This window comes from Gorilla gorilla, chromosome 13 (assembly GCF_029281585.2).
Source record: "Gorilla gorilla gorilla isolate KB3781 chromosome 13, NHGRI_mGorGor1-v2.1_pri, whole genome shotgun sequence".
NCBI lineage: Eukaryota > Metazoa > Chordata > Mammalia > Primates > Hominidae > Gorilla > Gorilla gorilla.
This window is the reverse complement of record NC_073237.2, coordinates 72,231,680-72,259,170: the sequence shown is the minus strand read 5'-3', so window position 1 is coordinate 72,259,170 and position 27,491 is coordinate 72,231,680. Positions and strand designations below refer to the sequence as shown.

The 27,491-nt window shown below is 38.4% G+C and overlaps 1 protein-coding gene across 2 annotated transcripts in view; it reads right to left on the bottom strand.

Annotated features, from left to right (window-relative positions):
• The window catches only part of PCSK5 (proprotein convertase subtilisin/kexin type 5), a 460,751-nt gene that overhangs the window by 306,032 nt on the left and 127,228 nt on the right, over positions 1–27,491 (bottom strand). For both annotated transcript variants that reach the window (XM_031014780.3, XM_031014779.3), the window contains exons 4-5: positions 21,780–21,923; positions 18,625–18,701 (exon numbers count right to left, since the gene is read on the bottom strand). In XM_031014780.3, coding sequence (XP_030870640.2) covers positions 18,625–18,701; positions 21,780–21,923 — 221 coding nt within the window. The remainder of the gene's footprint in view (positions 1–18,624; positions 18,702–21,779; positions 21,924–27,491) is intronic.

Sequence of the window (27,491 nt, the reverse complement as noted above, 5' to 3'; positions counted from 1 at the left end):
AATAAATCACAATGAGTTAAAGAACTTTGTGAAGGGTAGAAAAGAGATTTAAATTGATTAGTCAAGAGACATTGTTGGACTTTGTTTCGTCTGATAGTCATCTGTCAATAGCTCAGACAATCATAAAACTGTGTCCTTTTCAAAGGGAGAAAAGTGAAATGACTTGGCAAAACTTTTCTTTTCCTCTCCCTCTGCCACTTTAAAATGGAAGAATTCTGAATCCTTGCTGTTAACCAAATGGCATTTACAGCTCTCAGTTGGCATGGGGTAGCTGAGAATCTAAAAGGAGGAATGCTTATTCCATTTCCATTTCCATGGAAACCAATCACCAACTGGTGAAAACAAGGTAGATCAAATTTTTGAATAAGAATGTTGAAATAATCACTGTTTTAAAACTTTTCTCTTGCATCAGGATGAAGAGCATAGTCTAATCTCCGAAAACACACAGAGATGTCTGTGTGGATAAATAATTCACTGCTGCTTTATTGTTGCAACTCTTCTTCATAATCACAATAATTACAGTATTCTAGTGAGGTTTTCTGATCATTCACTGAAGGACAAATTGCTATAAATCCAATAAATAACTTACATTTGAAAATGGGAAAATTCCAAAGCCAAGAAATCCATTCAAAATGTATTATCATGTTCCTCTTCTACATCCTCTTAGCAAATGTATGAGGAAAGAAACATTGTGATTTTCAGAGAAGGAATAGACTGTGATCTGTTTCTGTGAGAAGATTTGGAGGAGTATTCAATTTTTTGAAACTCTACCATGAAAATCAGACTTTAAATAGACTATTTAAATGACCAATTATTACAAAGCAGAAATAATCTTCATAGCTCTTAAACCCATTCAGCCTTTCCAAGAGAATTTGAATGGTCCCCTTCACAAAAAAATAAATAAATAAAAATTCAAGTATTACTTTGACTATTTGCACACTTAAAATACAAACATCCCAATAATTTCCCACAAAGGAGTAACAGGATGAAAAAATGTCAATAATTCATTTAACTTGCAGCTCTCTTACTAGGCTATTACTAGGCTTTCCTGATGACCAAAACCTCTAAATTAGCTCTAATACCAAGAGTTATTACAAAAGGGTTGCACTGCGTACAGCATTCCAAACATTCAGAATGCATGATCTGTAATGCTCACAGAAAACTGCTGGTAGCTTTTATTTCCCCCACTGTTTTACACACAGAAGATAATTAAGTCTCCCAGTGGTAATAAGACTTACCCTAAGTTATTCCTACAACCTTTGAGCTTCTTTCCCAATATCAGACTTTCACAATCGTCCTGCACAGGCACACTTTCATGTTTCTAGCTTGTAACCCCAATTCAAAAATATCATCACATTTACTTCCCATCTCATTAATTCTAATCTCCTCATATTAGTAAAAGATAAATCAGTATGGAAATGTCTGACTTCAAATACTACCATGAATACATGCCAACTCATTTACTATTCATATTCCTGATTTTTAAAATCTCAAGTTGTTAAAATTATAGCCAAATTCTACATCTAAAGTTGTTCCTTACGTTGGTCTAATTATATCTGATTTGTTTCCTTATTTCTGCTTATGCTATTTAAGAGGCTTAACCTTAATTTTTAAGACCAATATTTATATTTATTAACATTTATATGGTTAATACATAAGAATATAATAAGAAAGTTGGTAACATTTTTCAAGCCACCCTTTTTTATTTAAAAAAAACTGTCCCTAATTATAATTAGTTAGGGGTACATGTGTGTGATGAGACATAGAGAGAGAAAGAGAGAAAGACTGACTGATTTTGGCTAAAATTCAAATATCTCAAGGAATTATTTCACAAGTTTTATTAATCAGGCTGGGCACAGTGGCTCACACCTGTAATTCAAGCACTTTGGGAGAATGAGACCGGTGGATTGCTTGAGCCCAGGAGTTCAAGACCAGCCTAGGTAACATGGTGAAGCATTGTCTCTACCAAAAATACAAAAATTAGCCAGTCTCGTAACTCAGACTCAAAATAAATACATACATAAAATAAAAAGTTTTATTAATCAATAATTATATGTGCATGGCCCATTTTCATTTTTTCATTCTAAAATTTCTTAGTGAACACATTTTGTAAAGCTTATACCACTGATTTACCTCCTACAAGCAAGGCCAGCACATGATATCTGAAAGAAAAACAAAAACCTCCAAATCAAAGGTTAATTCATAATTTCCTTTCAGAGGCCTAAGAATAAGAATTAGTCAGTGTTAATGAAAACAGCCCCAGGTAACTTGCAACATTTTCTTTCCATGAAAATTGCAGTCTTTTTTTCAGAGTCTAAATGGAAGCCTGTCTTTTAATATCTGTAAATACCTCAAAAATACATTTTTTTTTTTTTTTTTTTGAGATGGAGTCTCGCTCTGTCGCCCAGGCTGGAGTGCAGTGGTGCGATCTCGGCTCACTGCAAGCTCCACCTCCCGGGTTCACGCCATTCTCCTGCCTCAGCCTCTGGGACTACAGGCGCCCGCCACCACGCCTGGTAATTTTTTGTATTTTTAGTAGAGATGGGGTTTCACCGTGTTAGCCAGGATGATCTCGATCTCCTGACCTTGTGATCCGCCCGCCTCGGCCTCCCAAAGTGCTGGGATTACAGGCGTGAGCCACTGCGCCTGGCCTGAAAATACATTTCTTTACCATCTTTGATCCCTTCCTAGTCTGCCAATCCTTTTGCAATAGAAAATCTTGGCAGATTGGTTGGGATTAAAACCTCAAACTCTTCATCTCACTAATGCTGCAGTCCAACCCACAGTGATAACAGTGAAGCTGTCATCACTGTCCCTTTTGAGGAGGCACTTCATGGGAAGGAATTACAGGCTGTTGCGATGCACGTTCATTAAAAACATCTCAAGGAACATCACCATGTGATTGTGCTAATACTTTATGTAAGTTTGTACATAAGTAAGTTGGAGATTTGGTGGGAGTGGAGTGCTTCTTATTTCTAGCTAAGGGAAAATACTTCCAACGAACATTCAGGCAACAAACATTCAGTCTACAGTAAAGTTTTTTCCCTTTGCTGAAACTTTTGGGTTTTTTAACAAAGAGTCTTACTCTGTGACCCAGGCTGGCATGCCGTGGCGTGATCTCAGCTCACTGCAACCTCCACCTCCCAGGTTCAAGCTATTCTCCCACCTCAGCCCCCCCTAGTAGCTGGGATTACAGGCACATGCCAATGTGCCCAGCTAATTTTTGTATTTTTAGTAGAAATGGGATTTCGTTCACCATGTTGGCCAGGCTGGTCTTGAACTCCTGACTTCAAGTGATCTGCCTATCTTGGTCTCACAAAGTGCTGGGATTACAGGCGTGAGCCACCACGGTGCCCGGCCTGAAACTTTTAGTTGAAGTCATTTAAGAGAAATAGAAACAAAAGACAAAAATGGCAGTTAGTACGCTTTTACACAAAAGTTTGGAATATCAGAGTAAGACTAAAGTTCATTTAAAACTTATTTCTGCCACTTGTTTTAGGTTTTTTATCCATAAAACTTGAATATTTTGCATTTCATGGCGTTTTTTCTTTCCCTTTATTTGTTCAAGAAGTGAAAAGGGGGCAATGATCTTGCCACAGGGCAGGGATGTAGCAAAACTCAGCTTCCAACTAGGTTAAATTAGAATTAATCATAATACACAAGGTAACACCCTATATATAAGGATCTCCAAGCACTGTAGAATAACAACATGACCACTTATTGAGTATCTACTATTCATCAGTCTCTAGTATTGAATAAGGTATGCTATTTTCAGATGACTGTAAAAAACATTAGTTGAAACCACAGCATATTGTAGAAAGGGTTAAGGGGTGAGGCTAAAAAGACAGTGAACATATTATAAAATTTTTTTTTTTTTTTTTTTTTTTTTTTTCCTTGAGACAGAGTCTTGCTCTGTCACCCAGACTAGGGTGTAATGGTACAATCTGGGCTCACTGCAACCTCTGCCTCCCCAGTTCAAGTGATTCTCCTGCCTCAGCCTCCTGAGTAGCTGGGACTACAGGCACAGCCACCACACCTGGCTAATTTTTGTATTTTTAGTAGAGACGGGGTTTCACCATATTGGCCAGGATTGTCTTGATCTCTTGACCTCGTGATCCACCCGCCTTGGCCTCCCAAAGTGCTGGAATTACAGGTGTGAGCCACCGCACCTGGCCATAAATTCTTTACATACATTTAAAGAGTTCGGACATAGTCATAAGGGGTTTGAAGACAGAGGAAAAATACATTCAGATTTAAGTTTTAGATAAAGGAGAAGCTCCAGGGAAAATAAGAAATGTCTGGCTTGACAAGAAGATGCCTTTTGTTCCAAAGCTTGCAAGGAGCTCACTAATACCAGGGCACTGTCAGTCATTACAAAAGTCATCTCATGAATGGTTGTTCCCTTTGGTCAGTCATTTTCCAAGACTCAGGTGAAATACTATCGCCTCCAGAAGTCTTCTCTGAATTTAACCCACAGTAATAACTTCTCTAAATCCTATTCCTATGGTTTATGGCCCTAGTTTACAATTGTGTATTTTATTTTACATAAAAACAACTTTTTACTTCAAATATAATTCTAAGAGAAATTCTACCACGTAAATAAGATTTTAAAATAGATTTTGGTTTGTTTGAGGAAGAGAGAGCAACACCCGTCCACACAACCTCTTGAGCCACATTTGGACAGCCTGTGAGATCCATCAGCAGACTCCAGGGTTCCATAAAACGCTTTTGGAAAACTGATGGTCTCCAAATCACATCCTGCCTAGTGGTTTGTTTTAACTGCACTGTGTTAGTTAAGTGATGGATCAATACTAAATTTCTACATACTGTAAGTATATCACTAGTAGATTTTTAATGAATAACCAAAACACTGCTATGTTTCTACTAGGTATTCAGAAATCCTTTCTAAATGAAATGATATGCCATAAAATAAACACTAAATTCTCATAAATTAACTACAATTGTTTCCATGAATTAAACATTGTTTATCGCTTATAAACACTATGTTCAGAAAAAGCATCTAGGGTCCTGCTCCAAATTACAGTGTATTATGATATAAGGAACATGGGTTTGGAGGCCAGACTCACTTTCATAAGCTATGTGACAGCCTGCCTTCAATTTTACTTTCTTCCTCTGCAAAAAGGGGGCACTGGTAATGACATTTAATCTCTGGTTCTTTGCTGTAACTGACTGAGTTAAGCAGAAAAGTAGTTTGTTAAAGGGATCTTGGGAAGCTCGGAATTGTTGGGAGCACTGATTAATTGTTGGGAAGCTAAGGATCAATAAAAAGACACAGCTGATCTATGAGGAAAGACCTGTTGAGAGAGAGAGAGAGAGACAGAGACAGAGAACACATCTAAGGGAGTGAGACCTTACTTGGCTTATGCTCTTAATAGCAGGTGCAATTGATTTTTACAATCTGGATCACATGGCCTGTGCCCTAGAGTACATGAAGTGAGGAGTGTTAGCCGTTTTCAGCTGCCATACTACCGAGCAGTCTTTGTCCTCAACCAAGACTCTTAAGACAGAAGATTCCTTATACATAAAAAAGAATTCAGAAACTGGGGGACAAAAACAAAAATCTACCCTACCTATCTGACATGAATGTTTACAAGTGATGTGGGCATAAATGTAATGTACTTTGTGAACTGTAAAACTCTAGATAAATTATTATTTTTAGTTGATGGCTCCTCCTTGCTTGACAAGGTGAGATCCCAGACAGCTTGGAGGTGCTAATGCCATTCGAGGGAACCTGAGATTTGCTCTTTTTTCTCATTCTGTCATGAGAAACACATAATGACCCTGCTGAACTCTATTTAGTCTTTACTGAGTTTATAGCCCAAGGCAAAAGCAGCGAAAGTTTTTTTGGAAGACAAAGTTGTTCTTCACTTGCCCACCCAAATCATATACCAAGCTTCTCAAAGCTGTAGAACGGCTCACAGGAAGACCAAAGAAGCAGTTCTTGTGTATTGCATTTTAAAAATCATTGTAATAACATAACAATAACTTTTCAAGTACAAACATGTAGTGTTTGTCTGTGGATCAGCATAGGCATGCTTTTATAGGTTATTGCTTAGTACATTCTCTTAGCATATAACAGAATTATTAAATTTTATTAAACAATTTACCTACGAGTTACTTGGGCCTCCCTTCCTCATACACATTTTTCTGTTTCCCTCCAAATACCTGTCTTGGAAATCTATGAGTATGTACTATCCAAATGTATTTGAGAAACCTATAAATTTTTTAAGAAAAACATTTTGTGAATTTAAGATATGGGTACCATCCTTAACAAAGTATTTTGTTAGTATGACATCTCCCTAACCAAAGACAAGGGGGAAAAAATGATATCACAGATATAAAGAAGTTCTGGGTATTTTTGTTTGTTTGTTTCAACCGGGATGCATTAAACCTGTGTTAGTATACCCTATAATTGAAATAAGTTTTACAGTGCGGATTCTAACTGAAGCTTATAAAAACACAATGAGAATATGGGATGAACATAAGTGGAATGAACTGATGTAAAAACAGTATCTGAAAACATGAAATATACAAGAACAGAAATATAATTTGCAATTGCTTACCGAAATACCTCCTCATATTTGCATTTGGGCTACAAAGATTTCAACAAATATGAACACACCCACAAATGTAACAGTGAAATTGGTATTGTTCCCGCGCTCCATGTTGTGGAATGTGGTTCTACTAAAACAATGCCACTAGTATTTCTCCCTGCAGGGGGGTTGAACAATTTGATATAAAAATCAATCTACGGAAGAATTAAACCCCAGTTGCTGTGGCATCTCCGCATTGGAAAAAAAACAGTCAAAATGATGGGGCTCCTATTGTCCCAGGAATGGTGTCATTCAGTGTATGGGTGACAAAGTGAACGCATGGTTGTCAATGGAGCTGCATCTAAGATTGTTCCTGACTTTGAGGATTTCCCTTCCCTCTTTACGAATTAAATTTCAACAAAGCCAAGTATCCCAACTCTTTGATCTCTTCAATTCCAACTGCAGTTCCCCTCGGATGCTCCACTGCCCAACCTATCCCATTACTTCTTATGTGATACACGAGATGGGTGGATAAGAGAAGAAAACAATCAAGTGTTTTTGTTTCAAGTATAACAACACCTATTTCCCACTCCTTTGGAAAACATTAAAGGGATGTGTCATTCTTTAGGAAAAATAAAAAATTTTATGAAAGAGTATGACATTCAATAAAATTAACAACACAGGTCACAATTAAGACTGCTGACCAATGTGAATTCAAATCAAATCACCTAGCATAAACTAAAATGAACCGGTCCCAAGACCGAGGCAACTGCTAGAGACAAACGTGTCCCTCTTTCTCTGCGGAATAACAACATAATACTAGAGCCTATGGGAAGATCAAGGTATCAGGATAGTGGAAAAAGAAAAGGACATGTGACAACCTGATACTTGTGGGGGCTGAAGGGTTGGAGAGAAAATGAGAGTCTATATATGGTAATTGGGACAGGCATGGGAGGGGGTGTGATCCTTTGAGAATGAACCTCAGAAGGAGGGAATACCAACCAAGAGCAAAAAGGTCATACAAAAATGTTAGCAGTTAGCTCATCTCAGCTCAGGATGTCACCACAAGGGATTTTATCTGCAATTCATGCAAATTCAAATGCATTTACTAGCATATGCAAATTACATGCAGCTGGTGCGTGGATATCTAAAAATAGGAAGTGGTAAACTCTTAACAAAGGTCACTCTTTTCTAAAATTCATGAGATGGCAGCTTCGCCTGAGAGTGGAGAAGGAGGGGATGCAGGAGAGTTGGCGGGGATTCTCCAGGTACTCTACTGCTCTTCTCAATTCCTTGGAGCTATTTTAGGTGTTGTATAGGCAAGAAAATTCACCACAATTCCCCACGTACGACACATCCTCACTATCCCATCCTCTCCTTAGGGTAAGAGGAGGTTTCTGATTTTCACAGGCTCTTCTTTGGCTCAGTCTTTTCCTCCTACAGAGTATCTTTCTTCCATAGCCCCCATTTCCAGAGGGACTCACAAAGGTTGTCGCTTAAGTGCAAAAACATTGGAAAAGTGTCTTTTACTTTATGTGATTCCAACCTCAAAGAATCCATATCTCCAAATAGAGAAATGTGAAAACTAACCACCTGCCCTCTGAGAATTAGACTAAAACCTTATCTTTACTTACTGTCACCTGTAATAATATTAACAACATCTGTACCTGTGGTACTTTTATATAGTTTCCAAAAACCTTTTGTTTATAGTATGACCAGCTGGAACTCATTCAAGTTTAATTAAAAAAACAAACAAACTTGTCAATACATGTAAGTAGAACTGTTTGAGAACAAAGAGACCCAAGCTCCAGCTTCTCCGAGACATTCTCCAACAGACCAAATGTGAAGTTTTCCCTTTCCTTTGTTTGGCTTTTTTCCCCTCACTACAAAGCTTTCCCAGTCTTGTGTCTGCTTTGGAGTCTCTGCAAGCGATGGTGGCTGACTCCTTGCTATTCCAAGCTCTGAACAGTGTCTTGTCTCATTTGGGTGGCCTTCATTTACTTCCACAAACTGAATACCACTGTGGAGTCAAATTTATATAATCATTTACTGTAAAAAATAATCTCTGTTACTTGTTCAAAGTTACACATACACATGGTATTAGCAAACTATGCAGACCAACCCCTTCTCTCTGGAGAAACAGGGACCTGAGTACCAGCACTTGGTACAGCCAAGTTATTAAGTGTTTACTGAACACAATGCTGTAAATTCTGGTGATTCTAGTTCTCCGTTGATAGCAAACTTACTGAAGCTTGTGCTCCGCACAAGAATTGATTTCTCATCTACTCATCTACTTGACCACCAATTAATTTAGTTATGCAGGTAATCAGACAGTGTGAGAATAAACGAGCTCAAATTCCGATTCCGCCATTCAGTGACGTTAGGCACGTTATTTACCCTCTCTAGACTTCTCTCTGAATGTGGGTTGTTGTGAGTAGTAAATGAGACAACATGCAGATGTACTAATTTTATTAGCAGTTGTTTACATTGCACTCAAATAGAGTCAAATAGCAACCCCAGGCATTTGTAGGTGTTTTGGTTGTTTAATTGAAACAGGAACATGGAGCAACTGACGTGGTGAGGAAGGTTCTGAGAAGAATGCTTCTCCAAGGTCACAGATATAGTCAATAAAAAGGCTGGGGCTGGTACCTAGGTCTCCTCTAAAAGCAGAGTATTTTCTACTCTATCCCCTGCCTTCTTTGGTGAACGATTTTATGAGAATCAAATGTGTTGTAATCTAAAGGACATATTTTCTTCCTTTCCACTTTTATTTAAATAGCCTACAGACCCGGTGTTATTCACCTTTTATTAAGGATTATAGTTAAAATGCACGCCTATCATTGGTATTAAATACACATACACAAATACTTAAATACACTGGAATAGAAAGCTTGCATTGTAATTAACTAAATTGCTAGAATACAAAAATTATAACCTTTCCTTTAGCCTACAAAATTAAAATTCTAACTTTAGTTCTTTAACTCAGAAGCTGTATGATATGAATAGCAGGGTAACCAATATCTAAACAATATTTTGGTAATGTTAAAATGAATAATCTATAAGCTTGAGGTTTTATTTATTTTTTTCAGCATGCCCTTCTGGTAGCTGTACAGGGAGTGAAAAAAATAAAATAAGGGCTTTTTTTTCCTCCTTGTTCAGCAACTAACCTGAGTGTTCACTGGCTGATGAGATTTGAAAGTTCTTGGATGTCTTCTCCAATGTTTAGTAATGAAATAAACAAAAAACTGCTATTGCTGACCTCTCAAGGGCCTCAGTCTCTACCTCTTACATATTTCTACACATAAGAAAACAAGAAAATATAAGGATGCAAGAGAAGGTTAGAAGGGAAGAGTAAAAGAGAAAGCTAATTAAATACACCTGTCTTGAAAACCTGTTTAAATGCTTAATCCATTATTTAAAAAGGATACTTATGTGTTTCCTTTACTGCAATTTCCACCTGCTGTAAAGGCCCCAGGAATCTGTGAGTCTGTTTTTTAAATAAGAAATTTAAATTCAAGCAACTATCAATTATTCATGTCAATAATACACCGAGTTAGCATAAATTACACTCATACCTCATTTGAACCTATAACATCAATCAGACCCTTTATCAAAACTGAAGTCCCCAAATCCAGAGAAGAACGTACTAAAATTGGCAAAGAGAAAAACAAGGAGTTCTGAAGGCTGCATCATCATGATTACGAGCCTGGGAATAATTAATGCATTGTTTTACAAAGATGAATATTTACACTGCAGGTAACAGGTATATAGGAATTCGAGGTTAGATAATCATTTTCTATCTTTACTTGGCTTTCATTAAAGAATAAACAGGTATTTAGACAATTGCCATGAATTTAGTTTATTCTCAGAGGTATTTAAACATTTTCCCTTTTATTCTACCAAAGATACCAGGCTAAAGAACAAATATACTTGTGTCAGTCAAGGGCCTATCAGGAAACACTGGGCTCTTTTATAATAGATAGCCTGAGAAGAATTTATTCAACGGGCTTGAATTTATTGACTTGAATTTAGTCAAGTGACTTCCCAAACCCAATGGGAAGCCAGAGGGCAAGACAGACAATTAATGCAGTCCCTCAAAGTCAGTCTTCTGGGATACAGAGCAGAAATGGAAGGTCAGAAAAAAAGATATCTAGCACAAAGGCCCACTGTATATAACACCATTTAATCGGTCAGCAACTTCAATTCGGACACATTCTGCTCACTCATCTAGATGAACCAATCAAGGTCAGTACTCTTGTAATTATTCTAAGAAAGAACAAATGGATATTTTATACCCCGAACTAAACTGAAAATCAACTTAGTATATGTTCTTGCCTTTCTATTTCCTACTCTGGCAAATGTGACCCCATCTATGATTTTAAAAAAGTTTTATAAAAGAATTAATAAGTTCACAGGTGCTGTGAAACTGATTGGAGGGATAACCAGCTCATACCATGCAGGATGAGAGAAGGCATCACTAGAAAGTGACATGCATGGGAGGTGAAGGAGGAATTCTCCAAGTGTAGATGGTGGAAGGGTGAACAGTTGGAGCACATTAGAGGAATGACACAAATCCTGATGAATGGAGGAGGAGGAGGAAGAAGAGGAAGAATGAGGAGGGGATACATAGAGTAGAATAGACTCGATAATAAGGAAGGGAATGGGTCCTGAAGAGTCTTGTATTTTTAACATATGTCAAGATAGTAAAGGATTTTAATGTTCTTATTTTGGTTCAGAAATATCACTCAGGCGGCAGGATAGGAGAAGACCAGAAACAAGGAAACGATTTAATAAGACTCTTAACAAGGGTATAGGTAAGAGAAGGGGAATAAACATAGTGGCTAGTGTGGGTGGCTGGGGGTTTGTGTCTAAGGCTTTTGAGAGCTACTACAGAGGAGGAATTAATTGGTATGAATTGTCAGGACTTGCTGACTAACAGTTGTTGAGATGAAGGGGAAGGGATGGCTGGCTTCTGGGGTGAAAGAAGCCTTTTCCTATTACACTGCAATTTTCCGTGGGAGGCCACTTCCCAGAACCTACACAATGATCAAAGATGTTACTTACTTCAGTGTAATGCATCATGAACCTGTATGTATAGAAATGAATTTTCTAAAATATTTGCTGTAGGTTCTTTCATGAATATAAAATCTACGGCTGTTACTACGATCTGAATGTTTGTGTCCCTCCAAAATTCATGTGTTAAACTCTAATCCCTAACATACTGGTGTTAAGAGGTGGGGCTTTGGGCGGTGGTGACTAGGTTGTGAAGGTGGAGCCCTAGTGAATGGGATTAGAGCCCTTTTAAAGAGGCCTGAGGGGCTTGTTTGTCCCTTCTACCATGTGAGGACACAGCAAGAAGGCACCATCTCATGAGGAATGAGCCCCCAGCAGACAACAAAATGGCTGGTGCCTCAATCCCAGGTTCCAGAACTGAGCATTACATTTCTATTACTTATAAATTACCCAGTCTAACTTATTTTGTTATAGCAGCCTGAACTAAGACAGCTGTATATGGAAAGTGTCAGATTTTTTTTCCACAATTGCATGTTTGGTATACATTAAGCCTCTAGTAATGTACACTTGTAGTCCATGTTATGTAAATTTATTTGATAATCATTGATCAAGTATCTACTATGTAGTATAATGTAGACGTTATTTTGCAAAAGTATTAGAGAAAAAAATGTGAAAATATTTGAAGATCAAATCAGCCTCTGATACTGACCCCTCATTTTCTTTGTTAAGTTTTGTCTGACCTACTAAGCTATAGGAAAACTTTATCTTAACATATTTGGCCAAACCCTTGGTACAAAGAAAAAATGTTTGTACGTGTTAAGGCCAGAGACTTATAGTGTGTTTTTTTCCTCTAGTACTATTATAATAAGTTAACATATTTCCCCTATATGCGGAAAATGCTGACTATATCTATTGGTTGCTTTGGAACACTATCTCCTCACAACAGTCCTTGTCTACAGAAATGGGAAAGGGAAGGACACACTTTGGTTTCTGCAACATGGCAACATTCGTAAAACCAGAAATGATGTGTGAAAAGAAACTAAAGAACTAGAAGAAATTCACTTCCATTCACCCTGGTTAAAGCTTCCTTGAATCAGAGATAAGAAACAACATGAAAAATCTATTCCTTTTAGAAAATAAGTCTTTAACCCAGAGGTTGGTTTATTTTGAAAAGGAATTAGACTCTGGGCCCACATACCGCTTGTTCAAAATATAATGCTGTGGTTTCAACTCCTGCTAAATGTTGCTATGACTTTTAGGCAGAGAACTTCTAAAAGGAAGTAACCTAGGGAGGGGCTGATATAACTCAGACATCAATAATTCATTTTATTGGAAATAGGAGTAGTAGTATGAAATGCCAGCAGACTGTTTCATTTGCAGGGAGGCATTTTCTATTTTAAGCCTAGAACAATGCAGTCAGCTTTATTTGGCAAGCTAATATGAATGGAGGCAAAGCGGAATCGAAGGATGGGTTTTTATGATCTCCTCTAATCACGCTATTTCTTTAGCATCAGTTATTTAAGTCTGACATACCACCATTTGGGAACTTGCAAAAGTGACGAGAAAGGGATTTTTATAACTTTTGTACTTCAGAGGTGATTTCCTTCACTCCAAAGCCTTGGCACTAGAAATGTAATCATGCAAGTCTAAGAGAGATGATTTGCATAGTTTTGAGGCTAGATCCTCTGTTAGTACTAAAAACCCTTCAGGCATTAGAGTTTCTTACTAAATTTTCTCCCAATTCAGCCCATTAATAATCTATATTATTTCATCATTGATTCCCCAGGTATTTAGCACAGAGCCACTCGCCAAGCAGCGTCTTAATGACTACTGCTTGAATGAATAAACAAACGCAGGCAAGTATGACATAATTCCAAATATGTTCTGAAGCCTACTGGTCTGATTGTTCAGTGAGGAGGCATTTGCATAGCACATGCCTCAACTTTCTTATTCTGATGATAATTACAAATTCCTCACCTTCACTATTTTATATCAAATTCAAGGACTCATGCTCTACCAAGGGAGATGGGAAAATGGAATTAAAGAAAAGCAGATTTACTGTAGACGGAAAAGAGTCACAGCTCCCAGCCCCAAGGAAGCAGACAAACCTATCTCAACTTCTAACCCTGGAAATAAACCTTAAGTCCCCCAAGGAAGCAGACAAACCTATCTCAACTTCTAACGCCAGAAATAAACCCTAAGTCTTAATTTAAATTTGAAGTGTTCATAGGCACACATATTTTGAGATAACTGTAATTTTTAACTAGTTATTTATCAAGAATTAGATATATGAATAGAACACACAATTACAATAATAACAACTGTAATTATGTAGCATCTATTATGTAGTAAGCTTGGTATTTTACACATTTTATTGATAATCTTTAGAGGTATTTTATTATTATTATTTTTTGAGACAGGGTCTCGCTCTTTCGCCCAGGCTGGAGTGCAGTGGCACAATCTTGGCTCACTGCAACCTTGACCTCCTAGGCTAAAGCAATCCTTCTATCTCAGCCTCCCAAGTATCTGGGACCACAGGTGCATGCCACCACACCTGGCTATTTATTTATGTATTTAGTAGAAACAGGGTCTCCCTATGTTTCCCAGGCTGGTCTCAATCTCCTGGACTCAAGTGATCCTCCTGCCTTGGCCTCCCAAAGTACTGGGATACAGGTGTGAGTCACTGTGCCCAGCCTAGAGGGAAGTATTATTATGCCCATTCTAGAGACTTTTTAGAAAGTACTGAAAGCTCAGTTGTTAGCTCAAAAGACCATAAAGATAATCAAGGAGAGCCAAGGCTAAAAGTCAACTTGTCTAAACTACAAAGCTACTCATTCCCTAACTCTAGATGGCCACTATCCAAACAGAGTTATCTATCTGTGGATTCATGCTTAAAGATAGATCCACTGATCATATCCATTATTATGGTCTAATGAGCAAAGAGGGCATTTTAATCCTAAATGCCTGACTACATGCTCTTGGTCAGCTGAGAAAAAAAATCAGGCAGAACTACTGAGAGGAGCTAAAGGTAAATCTATACCCTCGGCACTGCTGACTTCCATAAAACAGAGGTAGGGAGTGCTGGTGTTACACCTGTGAAAATTCCCTATTTCACTGTCAGGATGGCAAACCTAAAGCACACACTGGGAACAATGTCTGTGTCCTCCAACAATCAATCCCCCACTGCACTCAATGAACCATGGCCAGTGCTTAGGATGGGTCAAAGCAGGACACCCTAGAATACCCCAGATGAGCACGACTGTCATGATTCTTCTTGAACAAGGGTCTTGGGAAGTGGCCAAGTTTAAAAGAAATCCTTAAGAAAAAAAAAAAGTTTTAAAAGGATAGTCTATAAAAAGCCATCAAAGCCAATATTCAAAGAATTGCCTTTACATATAGTCTGTATTATAATACAGACTACAACACATATTTGGCTTATTTAATGTATTAAAATCATGCAGGAAACATTGTTGAATATAAAAAGGTTTTTAACTTTCTTTTGGTTATACTCATATAAATTGGTTATTAGTATGTGTTATAAAATTGTATAAGATTCCTATAATTCTGATATGTCTCAATACCTGTCATCAGTAATAATTATAATTGTTATGTTGGATTATTGTGTGTCACAGAGGTAACAAATTTCCTTGTCAATTGTGTCTTTGACTGTGGCTTCCCTAAAATATTTTTGTCATCCACAGATAATTGTTATCTTGATTTGGTCCTCTTTAGAAGATGGTTTTATAATCAGCTATAAAACTTTAACAGGTGCTCTTGAATGCAAGTTTCTGATAACTTTGGAGATTATGACATTAGAATAAAGGGAAAAAAAACTTTCAGGACTCTCATGGAGAGCTAAAATGTTTATGAATATCCAGCAGAACAGGAGTTAACTAAATGGACTTAAATAACAGAAAACTGAAGTAAACTTTTTAGATTTTTCTTTTTTTGCTTAAAGTATTGCTGATCCTTTTTGTTTTTCAGAGAGAAAAACACTTCTTTTGAGCTATTTCCAGCTTTTAACAATTGAATAAAGTATACTCCTGTGAATAAAATTTAGAGCATATTTGTTTCTCTCTACCTAATTTCTCCAGAACTTAGAAACTTTTTTTGAGTATTCTTAACTTATGGCAATATAATTGTTTGCATAAGTGCAATAAGAATGTTTTCTTTTGAACAGGACACAGTTGAAGAAACTGGTTATTTTACCAAGGCTTTGACTGGAATGGCGTGCTTTCCTTTAAGGAATCAAACTTGACTTGTAAAGTCAATAATAGCCCCTTAAGAAAACTTGCCTCAAACCTTGCCTACATAGCTCCTCTACAGGGTTCCTGACCTGTGGTAAGTGAAGAATGTCACTTTCTGACAGGCCTAGGAGCCCCAAGTTACCGTGGGACCTCAAGAGGAGAGAAATTTACCCAACTCATAGGTATTGGAGGGTACAAACCCATGGCTGGGCTTGGCTTTAAAAAAGTCTTATCTGAGATTCTTTATGGAACGCAGTTCCATCAAAGCCAATTTAAAAAGCCTACGTAAAAAACAATTATTCTTGCTGCACCTTAAGCAAATAATCAGGTCAAGTATAATAAAACTAAAGTTTATTGGCAAACAAATCAGTCCTATCATGATTTGTTTTAATAAAAATAAGGACTGGAAAGAGAAAAATTATGTTCCAAAAACTATAGTACACCTGTTGTTAGTTGTTTTTGAGTTTTTATTTTTATTTTTCTTCCATTTAAACTAAATCCTAAATTTTTGGTGGACTGTAAGTCCCCAAACTAATGCTTTCAAATCTTTACTTTTAAAACTGGGAATTGCACTCCTTATCCTAAAACTCATTATTTACCTTACAGTACACTATCTGCTTAAACGCTATATTAAAACTATAGATAAGAATACTAACATCTTTGTCATGAAAGCCTCGGAACCCCAGCCTGGCCTACGTTAAGTACGGTCAGACAGCTCAGACAGCAGCAAAGCGGTTCAGCTTCTCTCACCTTGGGGTCAACATCTACCCCACCTGCCCCCATCAGCAGGAAGAAGCCAGAGTGATCGACAGCCTTTTCCCATCTTCGTAGGCCACACTTTAAGAATAAGGTGTTATGAAACCCAAAGGGAGGGACTAGAATCACCTTTGCAAAAATTATAACTGAGAAAATTATGACACTGAAAGAGATCAGACCCAACCGACTCCTCCATCTTGCTTCTAACCTTTAAGCTGTCCTTGTTCATTCCTGGGTGTGGGCCAAACTAAGTTTGGGAAGAAATTCAGTTCATGGTTTAACCCTGAAACAAAACTGATAATAGCCCTCTCCTGAAAAGACTCCCTTCTTGGCTGGGGACCAGTCTGCCTTTGCAGGACTAACAATTAGCTATAAGATTAGAAATTACAGTTTAGGGGTCATGCAGCCTCTGGCTCCGAGAGTGTGAACTCCCCAAATTGCTCCTGGGGATAACATCACTGCATAAAACCTAAGATCAGTGCTTGAGGTATTTTGCAGAACCTGCACTCGATGGATCAGCTGACACCACCCAGACCGGTAATCTGGCTCAACCATTTCTGCCATCCCACCGAGGAACAGAAGATGGCAAGAAAACCTCACTTCAGCCCCCTATGATTCCATCTCCAGCCTGACCAATCAGCACTCCCCACTTCCTAAGCCGCTACCCACCAAATTATCTTTAAAAACTCTGATCTCCATATGCTTGGGGAGGCTGATTTGAGTAATAATAAAACTCTGGTCTCCAGCACAGGCAGATCTGTGTGAATTACTCTTTCTCCACTGCAATTCCCCTGTCTTGGTAAAATGGCTCTGTCTAGGCAGCAGACAAGGTGAACCCACTGGGCAGTTACAGTAAGTCTGAAAGAAAACTATCCAGTTTAATGTAGGTCTCTCTTTTTGCTTGGAAGTTCTGGAAAATTCTACCTATAGCAATTTGTGTATTAATGCTTTCACCACTGAATCTGATCTAGAAGATTTACTTGGTTGTTCATGTCAACCAACAGCATGTTTCTACAGTTATTTTGTTAAGCTTTCTTTGTAGACAGTAAAGAAAAACCACATAGGTACAGTGACAGTTTTCTAGGTCATATAGTTTTATCTGAACTTACTGACTTAAATAAACCTAGTTGAGAAATTTTTCCCTAAAGAAAAAAGCAGATTAGAAATAACAAAATAAATGGGTTAAACAGTTCTCTTTGCAACTTCAGTGCATGTTATGTAAATAAAACATGTAAATAAAAATTCAAATGAAAGTATCTAAATTACAGCATTATCCTGAGGAGCTTCATAGTAAAAGGGAAAAAAATTACTGTGATTTAGAGATTAGAAATATCTACTAATATTGTAAGGAATCTGGGTCATTATGTAAGCAAGAAAACCCATTCTCTCTTACTTGCCTGAGGAATGTTAAAATATTCTGTTATCAAATGGATGTGAATGTTGATTTGCATTCACTAAAAACCACAGTAGTAAACGGAAAGCATAATTGTGGTTAACCGGGTTTCTGTGCCTCTTGCCTGGGCGGGGGGCGGGGAATAAGAAAGGTAATGCCTTCTTCAGTTGGCAATAATCCTTCTAGGTATTTCAGGTATATTAGTGAAAAACACAATAACTACAGAGGAGAGAGGAGCGAAGGAGGAGTAAAGAAATGCTCAGGTAGGGACCTCAAATGCAGTATTCAATCATGTGTTGAATTTAACAGAACAAAGTAATTCTTTTGGGAGGTACTTTGCTTGGCCTCTCCCTTCACCACCCCTGTCCCCAAACAAATGGCTCACAGGGCAATTAGCACGTGAGGGGTCATCTCTTAGTTCCAGTCTCAAGATTTGGAAATGCTGAGCCATTCCCCAGGGCTCTCTCTGCAACCATTCTTTCTATATGGACCACCCCTTTTTTCTTACTCAGAGGCTTCAGTGGAAAGACACTTGTTAATCTTGGAGCAAATTAGGAATCATATGTTATCAAGAATTTTGAAGAAAATACTTCCCTCAGCATGAGCAGAAAACAAAGCTCCTTGCCAGCCACATGCCAGCCACCCCTCACTTGGGCCTTACTTGTTCTCGTTGCTTGCATCATAACGAGGCATTGGGTCCAAGTCATTCCCATTCACGTCGCAACTTGCCAGAGCATCCTATGGCCACAGAGGAGAGAGCAAGGGAAAGGAAATGGACATTCATTAATTAGCCAATGACCCACAGGCTCATGCATTTTTAAATACATTTCTGCCAGAAAGTAATTAGGTTAACTAATACGCTCACCTCACTGTTCAGTGGTGTCAGGATGCCTTAGGGAGGCAGTGCTCATTCAGTGATAATTAGTGCCGTATTTTTCCCCCTTAAGGTGAAGAAGAACTCTACACAGACCAAACAAGTGCCTGGTTCATTCTTGCCAGCACTTTTTCCCCTCATACCTAGAATGACCCAGTTCATGAAATGTATATCTTTCAAAGACATCCTCATTATTACCTTTTCTCTGAGGTATGCCTTGACTACCTAGGCACAAAGTGATTTATTCTCCATAGACTCTCTCCCTATTCCTTACTTGATTTCTTGAGCTTGCAACTTCCTTATCATAATATAGATTTCAGAAGACAAAAATTATTCACATATCATTGACAAGCCAATTAAAAATCAATATTCGATCTTTATTATGTCAGGTATCTTGGGACCGCTATTAGACAACCCTCACCTGGTTTCAGGTATTGTATCTACTATAAAGGAGTCCATAATTTAGACATTCTACTAATAACCATTGGCTTTTGGACCAACCAAAATAATGAACAGTTTTCCTACACTAAGATTTCAAAATTAGGAAACAGTATCTCCAAAACCAAAGTTGGATTTGCTTGTTTGCTTTTAAAACTGATTGTGAAAAATACCTGCATTACTGAAAAAAAATTACTAGATTGTTACAATTGATCAAATTTATGTCACTGTAGCCAGCCTAATTTAATATGCTTTGAATTTTCTTTGATTGATTGATTAATTGAAACAGGGTCTTCCTCTGTCACCCAGGCTGGAGGGCAGTGGCGTGATCACGGCTTGGCTCACTATACCCTGTATCTCCCATGCTCAAGCAATCTTCCTGCCTCAGCTCCTGAGTAGGTGAGACTACAGGCAGGTGCCATCACACCCAGCTATTTTTTTTTTTTTTTTTACTATTTTTAAAATTAATTATTTTGGTATTTTAAAAATTCAGTTAGAGCTATTTTTCATAATTTGGTTAGAACTCCTGAGGGGCATTCATTTTAGTATAGTAGAACATTTTTATAGCACTTCTGGTTATTTGAGTACTTAATGAATGCTTACTTCCAACGGGCATAATTTCTGCCCTATGTCTTTTTCAGTTAAATTTCCTAAGAAAGATACAAGAGTATAAGGAGGGAAAAGAAGTCTCAGAGGGAATACAAGAGATTAAGACCACAAAGATATGGGGTCACTACAACAATTTGGCAGGTTTCTTTCTCTTTATGTTAGGTGGCTATAAGAAACATATGTAGATAAATAGTATAGGAATATAGATGCAGGGTAAAATGGTGACTCAACATCTTACTATCAAATGAAAAATGGGCTGCTTCCTCCTTCTAGCCTGGAATAATGTGGTGTTATTGAGACCCCTTCTCTGGAGTATAATTCGGCTTATTTTCAGTTCTGGTGGTCTGTTGAGTGGCTTGGTCTCTCTCTCTCTCTCTCCTCATTTTTTTTACTTTTATTAGAGATGAGGTCTTGCTGTTTTCCAGGCTGGTCTCAAACTACTGAGCTCAAGCAATCCTCCTGCCTCAGCCTCCCAAAACACTAGAATTACAGGTGTGAGCCACTGCACCTAGCCTGAATGTTCTTATACTTTATTATTATTCCTAATTTCAATGTTCGTGAAAGTAAACACTATCTTGATTTTCTGTCTTTATCAAAGGCTCCTCTTTCTGAAAATAACTTTTAGTACATAGAGCCTGAAATGTTTCGGGAAATCAAGTAAAATATACATTGTATATACAGGTGGTTTAAGTTCCTGTTTCTTGTGCAAAAGAGGCTCTGCAGACCTGCTAAGTGTCCTTTGGAGCACGAAGGCTTCAGAGTGTATCTAATGTATCTTACTAATTTTACTGATAAGGAAAAAGAGGCCCGAAACAGAGGACCAACCAAAATGATAAAGTTTTCCTATCCCAAGATTTCAATATGAAGAAACAGTATCTCCAAAACCAAAGTTGGATTTGCTTGTTTGCCTTTAAAAGTGATTAAACAAATCCAGACTGGAGGGAACCCAAGTCTTTGACATGTTACCGAACATGCTTTCTCTCTTACCCACCAGGTCCAACATAAAGAAGAACCGAGAGGGCACCAATCATGCTAATTGCACAGATAATTCTGGAGAATTTTTTTCTCAAGAGGAGAAAATGAAAAACATAAAAGACGGCACTCACAATTACATGAATGCTATTTGTATTTAGTCAAATACATTCGTATGCAGTGGGGAACAGCAGTATGCTGTAAAACCCTCTTTGCGTGTGACAAGAAAGACATCTCTGCTGGGGCACAGGCAGCCATAGTTTCTGTTCTTCTATCTGACCACGGATAACTCACTTCAGTCTTCAGGCTACAGTTTATTCTCCTATCAAAGGAGGAGACTAACCTGAAATTCCTTTTTAGCTTGAAAATTCTATTCTGTAAAGAGACAGTTTATCTGAGTGCACTTAGATGCAGCAACTCAACCGTTCTGTTCAAATGAGAACTAAATGAATTTGTGGTTTCTTCTTAAGAAAGGAATTGATTCCTACAGACTACTGGGAGGCTGATCATTACTGTCCTTTAAAAAAAAGAAGAGGCAGAGAGAGAAAAAGACCAGCAGATAACTGGAGAAAAGTTCGAAGTACATTTTTCTCCATAAAAGAAACAAAGAGTATTGTCTGGCTGGTTGGATAAATTGTTGAGAACAGCGAATGTTGCTGGTAGCAGATGGTGTGGTGGTGGAGTTTCTGCTACCTTATTGCTTTCTTTTTGTAAGTCAGAACATCAAAGGCACTGGAAAGTTGAAAGGGTTATCTCATGCTTCCTGTATTCAAAGAATTCTCATCTTTTACCAGAGAGAAGCAAAACACAATACCCTATTGTATGTTGCTACATTTTTCAGTAGCTATCCACCTTATTGATAATCCTAACATGAGTTTCTGTTTCCCAGAAGGAAAGACCTTCTAACCACAGCATACACTCACGTAGTTTTGCATCAGATCTGGGTGGGTTCTCTCAATTCCGTCATCCAGGATAGTGACCACAATGTTCTTTCCCGTGTAGCCTCTCTTCCAGGCTCCTTCGATATTCATGTCAGACTGGCAGGGATGTGTATTGTCACTGCAGTGCTGAAAGGAGAAGAGCATGCTGCAAGATTACTAAATAGTGAGGAAATGGAAGAATTACCTATTTCTTTCTTTCTTTTTTTTTTTTTTTCTCTACTTCCCAGGCTGGAGTGTAGTAGTGTGATGAGCTTACTGTAACCTCAAACTCCTGGGCTTATGGGATCCTTCTCCCTCAGCCTCCTGAGTAGCTGAGACTACAAAGGCACACCACCATGCCCAGCTAACTTTTAAATTTTTTGCAGAAACAAGGTCTTGCTTTGTTGCCCAGGCTAGTCTTGAACTCCCGGACTCAAGTGATCCTCCCACCTCAGCCTCCCAAAGTGCTGGGATTACAAGTGTGAGCCATTGTGCCTGGCTCTACTTCTTAAGATAATGCATTAAATTAGCAGCAATTTGGCACATTGTCTACTAGTGTAAAAACATAGATCTCCAGCATGAACAAGGGAAGACAGGAAGGAAAGATGTGGGAAAAGCAAGTGAAACAGAAATCTCTCCGCCACCAGCTCTGACCTGTTCTGATACCGTAAGTCTTTTGGAAAAGCATAAACTAAATAAAGTGTATCTCAACAGCAGAAAAATGGATGTATCATTTTATTGTTAACATGTTTTAATGACATACAAATAGGCATCATAGCATTTCATTTATAAATCCAAACCATGTCACTGAAGAACATATACTTTATAATTTCTCAACCACGCGCCTAGAAGCCCATCCAGCTACAAATCGAACCACTCAGGCAGCTTCTCTGTACAGCACCCAGATGTGTGCTCCTATGAAAAACCCATGGGCGAGAAATAAATAACAGGTTCTCCACACTTCTTTCACTAAATTAACAATGGCTATTGTACCATAATTTGTAGGCAGTAGACAAATTCATCCAGCACTATTTTTTTGAGAAGGAAAAGAAGAACAGTGCCAAGTCCAGAAAGGTGCCCTACACAGGACAATGTGTGTGAAGGCTTCGAGGGGCAGGCTGTAAAACATGGAAGCTGAGCTCATTATATATAGTAATTTCATTCTGCAATGGCTACAACATACAAACATACTGAAAAACAAATTAAGGCAGCAGCTTTTCCTGACATAATTTACTAGCATTCATCTAACCCACACAATTGTTTCTTTAAAGTCTGTCTCTTTGAAATATCCCTCTGTGTGATGTTGTTTTCCAGGTTCTTAAGACTTGGGAGAGGAACAAAAGAGGAGAGGTGTGCTGCTACATAATTCCGTAGTAACACGAGCCACCCCAGGTCTTTCCCTATTCACTACTTTCTTCCTGCTTCGTAACAAATAGTTCAGCATATCGGGAATGGAAGAGAATAGAAGCTTAATATGCCATAAATACAATGGAGACTTCACTGCCATGGATTCACTTAACACACACGTCATTGAGTACCTACTATAATTAAGAAATTATAAAGTATATGTTCCTCAGTTACCTGGCTTGAATTTATATGCTAGGGTATGGCTGTGCGCAAGGCAGATGAGGTCCCTGTCCTAAAGGCGAGACACAGAAGATAAACCACCAAATAAACAAGACCATTCAGAGAGCTCCCTGTGTTTTAAAGGCTCTTTGTGTTTTAAACACTGTGATATGATGGTGAATGCTGAGGGATCTGAGTACACCACTTTAGATGAGATGGTCAGAAAAAAGACTCCAGTCTCTGCAAACATGAAATGTGAGAAGGAGTTGGTCTGCCCAAGAGCCTAGGGACAAGTGTCCTGGTAGAGGACACAGCAAATGCAAAGATGGTAAGGCACGAAAGAGTTCAGCGTATCAAAGAAAGAGAAAGAGGATGGGTAGGATGGGTATTGTTGGAGCTTAGAGAACAGGGAGAGAACGGCACAGAAGGCAGAAAGTCAGAAGCGGAGGCGTGGTCAAATCATTCAGGGTGTTGTAGGCCACAACTCGGCTTTTATTCCAACTACATCCTAAGCAGAAGCTCCTTTCCAAACCTCATCCCTTACGGGTGCTTCCAATGCCTCCGAAATAAATTTGTTAATTAATTTATTCCCCAAATGAGACTGCCTTTTGTTGAGTGTTATAAATACATTTGAGTAATTTCAAAGATTCATTCTAAGAAAGGGTGCAGCCATGTTTTTACGACAGACAACATTGATTTCCTAGAGAACAGGGGCTTCTACATTTTTATGAACATTTGTATCTTTCCCCCATCTTCCTGACTTCTTTCTGGCACTTGAGGCCCTGAACACACACTCTCTACTATTCTACTCTACTAACCCGAATTCTCTCTCCCTCGTGCCTTCAGTTTTTGGGGCCCAGCTCTGGACCTACCTCTTAACACATAGCCTTTTTCAGCCTACTTGTCTTTTTCTCTTCTCTGAACTTAGAAATACAGCCCCCCAACCCACACCCATACACACACTTTCTCTCTCTCTCTGTGTCTCTCCCTCTCTCTCTGTTCTATGCAATCCAACACCGACCCAGTGAATTCTGCCAAACTGTTGTTGACTGTTGAATCTTGGGTGTGAATTTTGTCTCCCTGACTGTAAGCCCTTAGAAGGCCAAGCAATAAACTAAGTCTGACCTAGGATTTCAAAAATATTGGCTAATTATATGCCAAAAATGGGGGCATATTCTCAACTTTATTTCCACTATGTGTACTGCTCTGACTTCTTCCAAGACACACTGCCAGCAAACACTTGGTTAACAAAGATTGATTAAAAAAATAGTGTAGATTTCTGAAATGCCTCCGTTTTTCAGAAGCCTCATTCTGGCCAAGAGTTTTTGGGCCTCTCCTCACCACATATTTTAATTTAACACAAAGCAACCTTGACAGGTTTTTATTCCATTCTCCTTTCAAAACCTGCCGTGGCCACCTGCGGTATCGATTGTGACATGAAGTCATGTTAATGTGGCCAAGAGGTGGGCCGGAGGAAGGAAATGCACAGGAAATGGGTAACCCACAAATGGGATAACTGGCCTGGAGTGGAGGGATGCTGCCTGAAATTGTAATTACGAAAATTGAAGAAAACCAGCCGTCTACGGAAAACATGTGTGTTAAAAGTGAAGCAACTAGGTTCCTTTCTTCCACCTCTGCTTCTGTTGAATCTGACTTTACCATTAAATATTCTTGTACCACCTTTTTGCTTGTTTTCTTTATATACATCACCATGGTAGGAGGTGAAAAAGAAGAAATATCCAACTGATGCTTTCATACGGATAATCTAATACAGCAAGCCACCAAAATACAGATGGCAAAAAGGAATGTTAAAGCCTAGGGTGTCTTTTGCAAATGTGAGTAATAAGGTGAGAGGGCATTTAAATCAGAACCCTGAATCCTGAATGTGGATCTTCGACTTTTAATGCATTTCAAGCGGTCCAGGCTTCCAAATATGTTTCTAATGTAGTTGTTTCCTATACCTTAAGAATCCAGAGACCAAAGGCTATGGGAAATACTGATGTCACCCAACACTGACCAGAGATGAAAATGAGTTCATTTCCTTAACCGCCTAGTTGAAATGGTCTTTAAACTAGGCCCTATTTACTTGCCAGGAATCTATGTTACAGCAGCACCCAGAGGCAAACGGAACACATATTAGCCATGATTCCCTCATACATCATCAACCATGGTGAGAAGGTCTCTGCCAGAGCTGGAACAAAGAAGAGTGTCTAGAATTGTGTTATCACACATGCAGCCCACAGCCTGGTGTTCACCAAAGGGGACGGTCAGAAATTTCCAGCATATTTGAAGCTATTGAAAACCACATATGTGCACAGTATATGCAAGATAAATATTTATAGTAAATGTAGGTATTTTCCGTTCTGAATAATGCACTGTACTTCAGTGATGGTCTATTAGGTATTTAGAAGTGACACTGGACATATAAAATGGAAAATATCCTTAAGAAACAACCATTATCACAAGGTCTCCACTTTCTTATCCATATCAGCTTGTACTTTTTTAGGAATGAAATTTTAAAGACATTGTCCTGTGAGTTCAAGAAATGGCCTTTTCCATACCAGGGTTATGAGCTATTCTGCTTATAAACCACTCTGGGTGTGTCCACTTCTCTTGGGTCTTCATAAGCATCTCACAGCTCAATGAAAGACAGTTTATACCCCAAATAAATACCTTTATTATGTTCTCATCATCATTATTTTAAGACTGAGGTGGGAGGTGCTGGCAGGGTTTATGGGTGGGAGGGCTTACGGTATTATATTTTTTAAATTTCTCCAAGTTCTGAGGGTCTCCAATGAACTGCCAATTTAAATGCTGTCAATAATCTGCTAACAATGAAAACATCTATTGTTCATTATTATTGATTGAGTGGCTTATAAGACTTCATCTCCGACTATACAACATTAACAAGAAAATCAAATTAAATATACAAAAACCTGCTTTACAGAGAAATGAAGACATACATCTAATCAACTAGGTAAAAGGTACATATACTCGAAATTCTTTGTAAAATTTGGAGTTCAGGAGTTGTTGGAAGTTAAAAAAAAAAAAGAATTGATATCCCTTAAGTGAAAATATAACTACCGTTTACTAGGTCCTTACCATGGCCAAGCATTTTACTAATCACTTTATCTGGATTACCATCATTTAAAATTTACAACAACCATTTGCAAGAGGTAATTTTGTCATTTGCTTTTAACAGATAAAGAAAATGAGACTTAATCAGCCTAGGTAACCTTCCAGAATTCGAACAGCTGGCCAATGTGAAATTAGGATTCAAACCAAGCAGTCTGACACCACAGCAAAGGACTATGTAACTCTTGTGTTAAAACTAAAACAGAAAGGGCTTAGAGCAGGGCCAAAAACAAGCAAATTCAGATGAGGGTAGATAAGGAGTAGATAAGGCGCGGATGTTGGAGAAAGGTTCCAGTAAAGAAACTCAAATAACAGAAATCACTCTGGCCTTAGCACTTTGATGAGTACATTCAAGTGATAAGGTGGAATACAGTTGTTTAAGACCTTAGAGACCTCATTTTTCCTTATTCCATTTATTGCATCACATCTTTCTGGAAACACCAAGTTTATATTTGAAAATTTTCAGCAACAGGAAGTTCACTTCCTTATTAAATAGGTAATAAAGTGCTGGTAAATCAGTTCTTTAGAATAGCGGTCCCCAACCTTTTTGACACCAGGAACTGGTTTTGTGGAAGACAATTTTTCCACGGATGTGGGGTGGTTTCAGGATGAACCCACCTCAGATCACTGGGCATTACCTTAGATTCTCATAAGAAGCACGCAACCTAGATCCCTCGCATGCGCAGTTCACAATAGGGTTGGTGCTCCTCTGAGAATCTAAAGGCGCTGCTGATTCGACAGGAGGCGGAGTTCAGACGGTAATGCTCGCTCACCTGCCACTCACGTCCTGCTGTGCAGCCCGGTTCCTAACAGGCCGCGATCAATACTGCCAGGGCTTGGGGACCCCTGCTTTAAAAAACAGCCCTTATGTGTTAGTGTTTCCCAATTTCCACAGTGTAAATACTCACGTCATGGCTAGTTTTAAACTACCACAACTGCAAAATTTCTAAATGTGTAACAATCAATGTTCATGACTTACAGAAGGTGGATCCAGGGTACCACTGGAAATAGCCC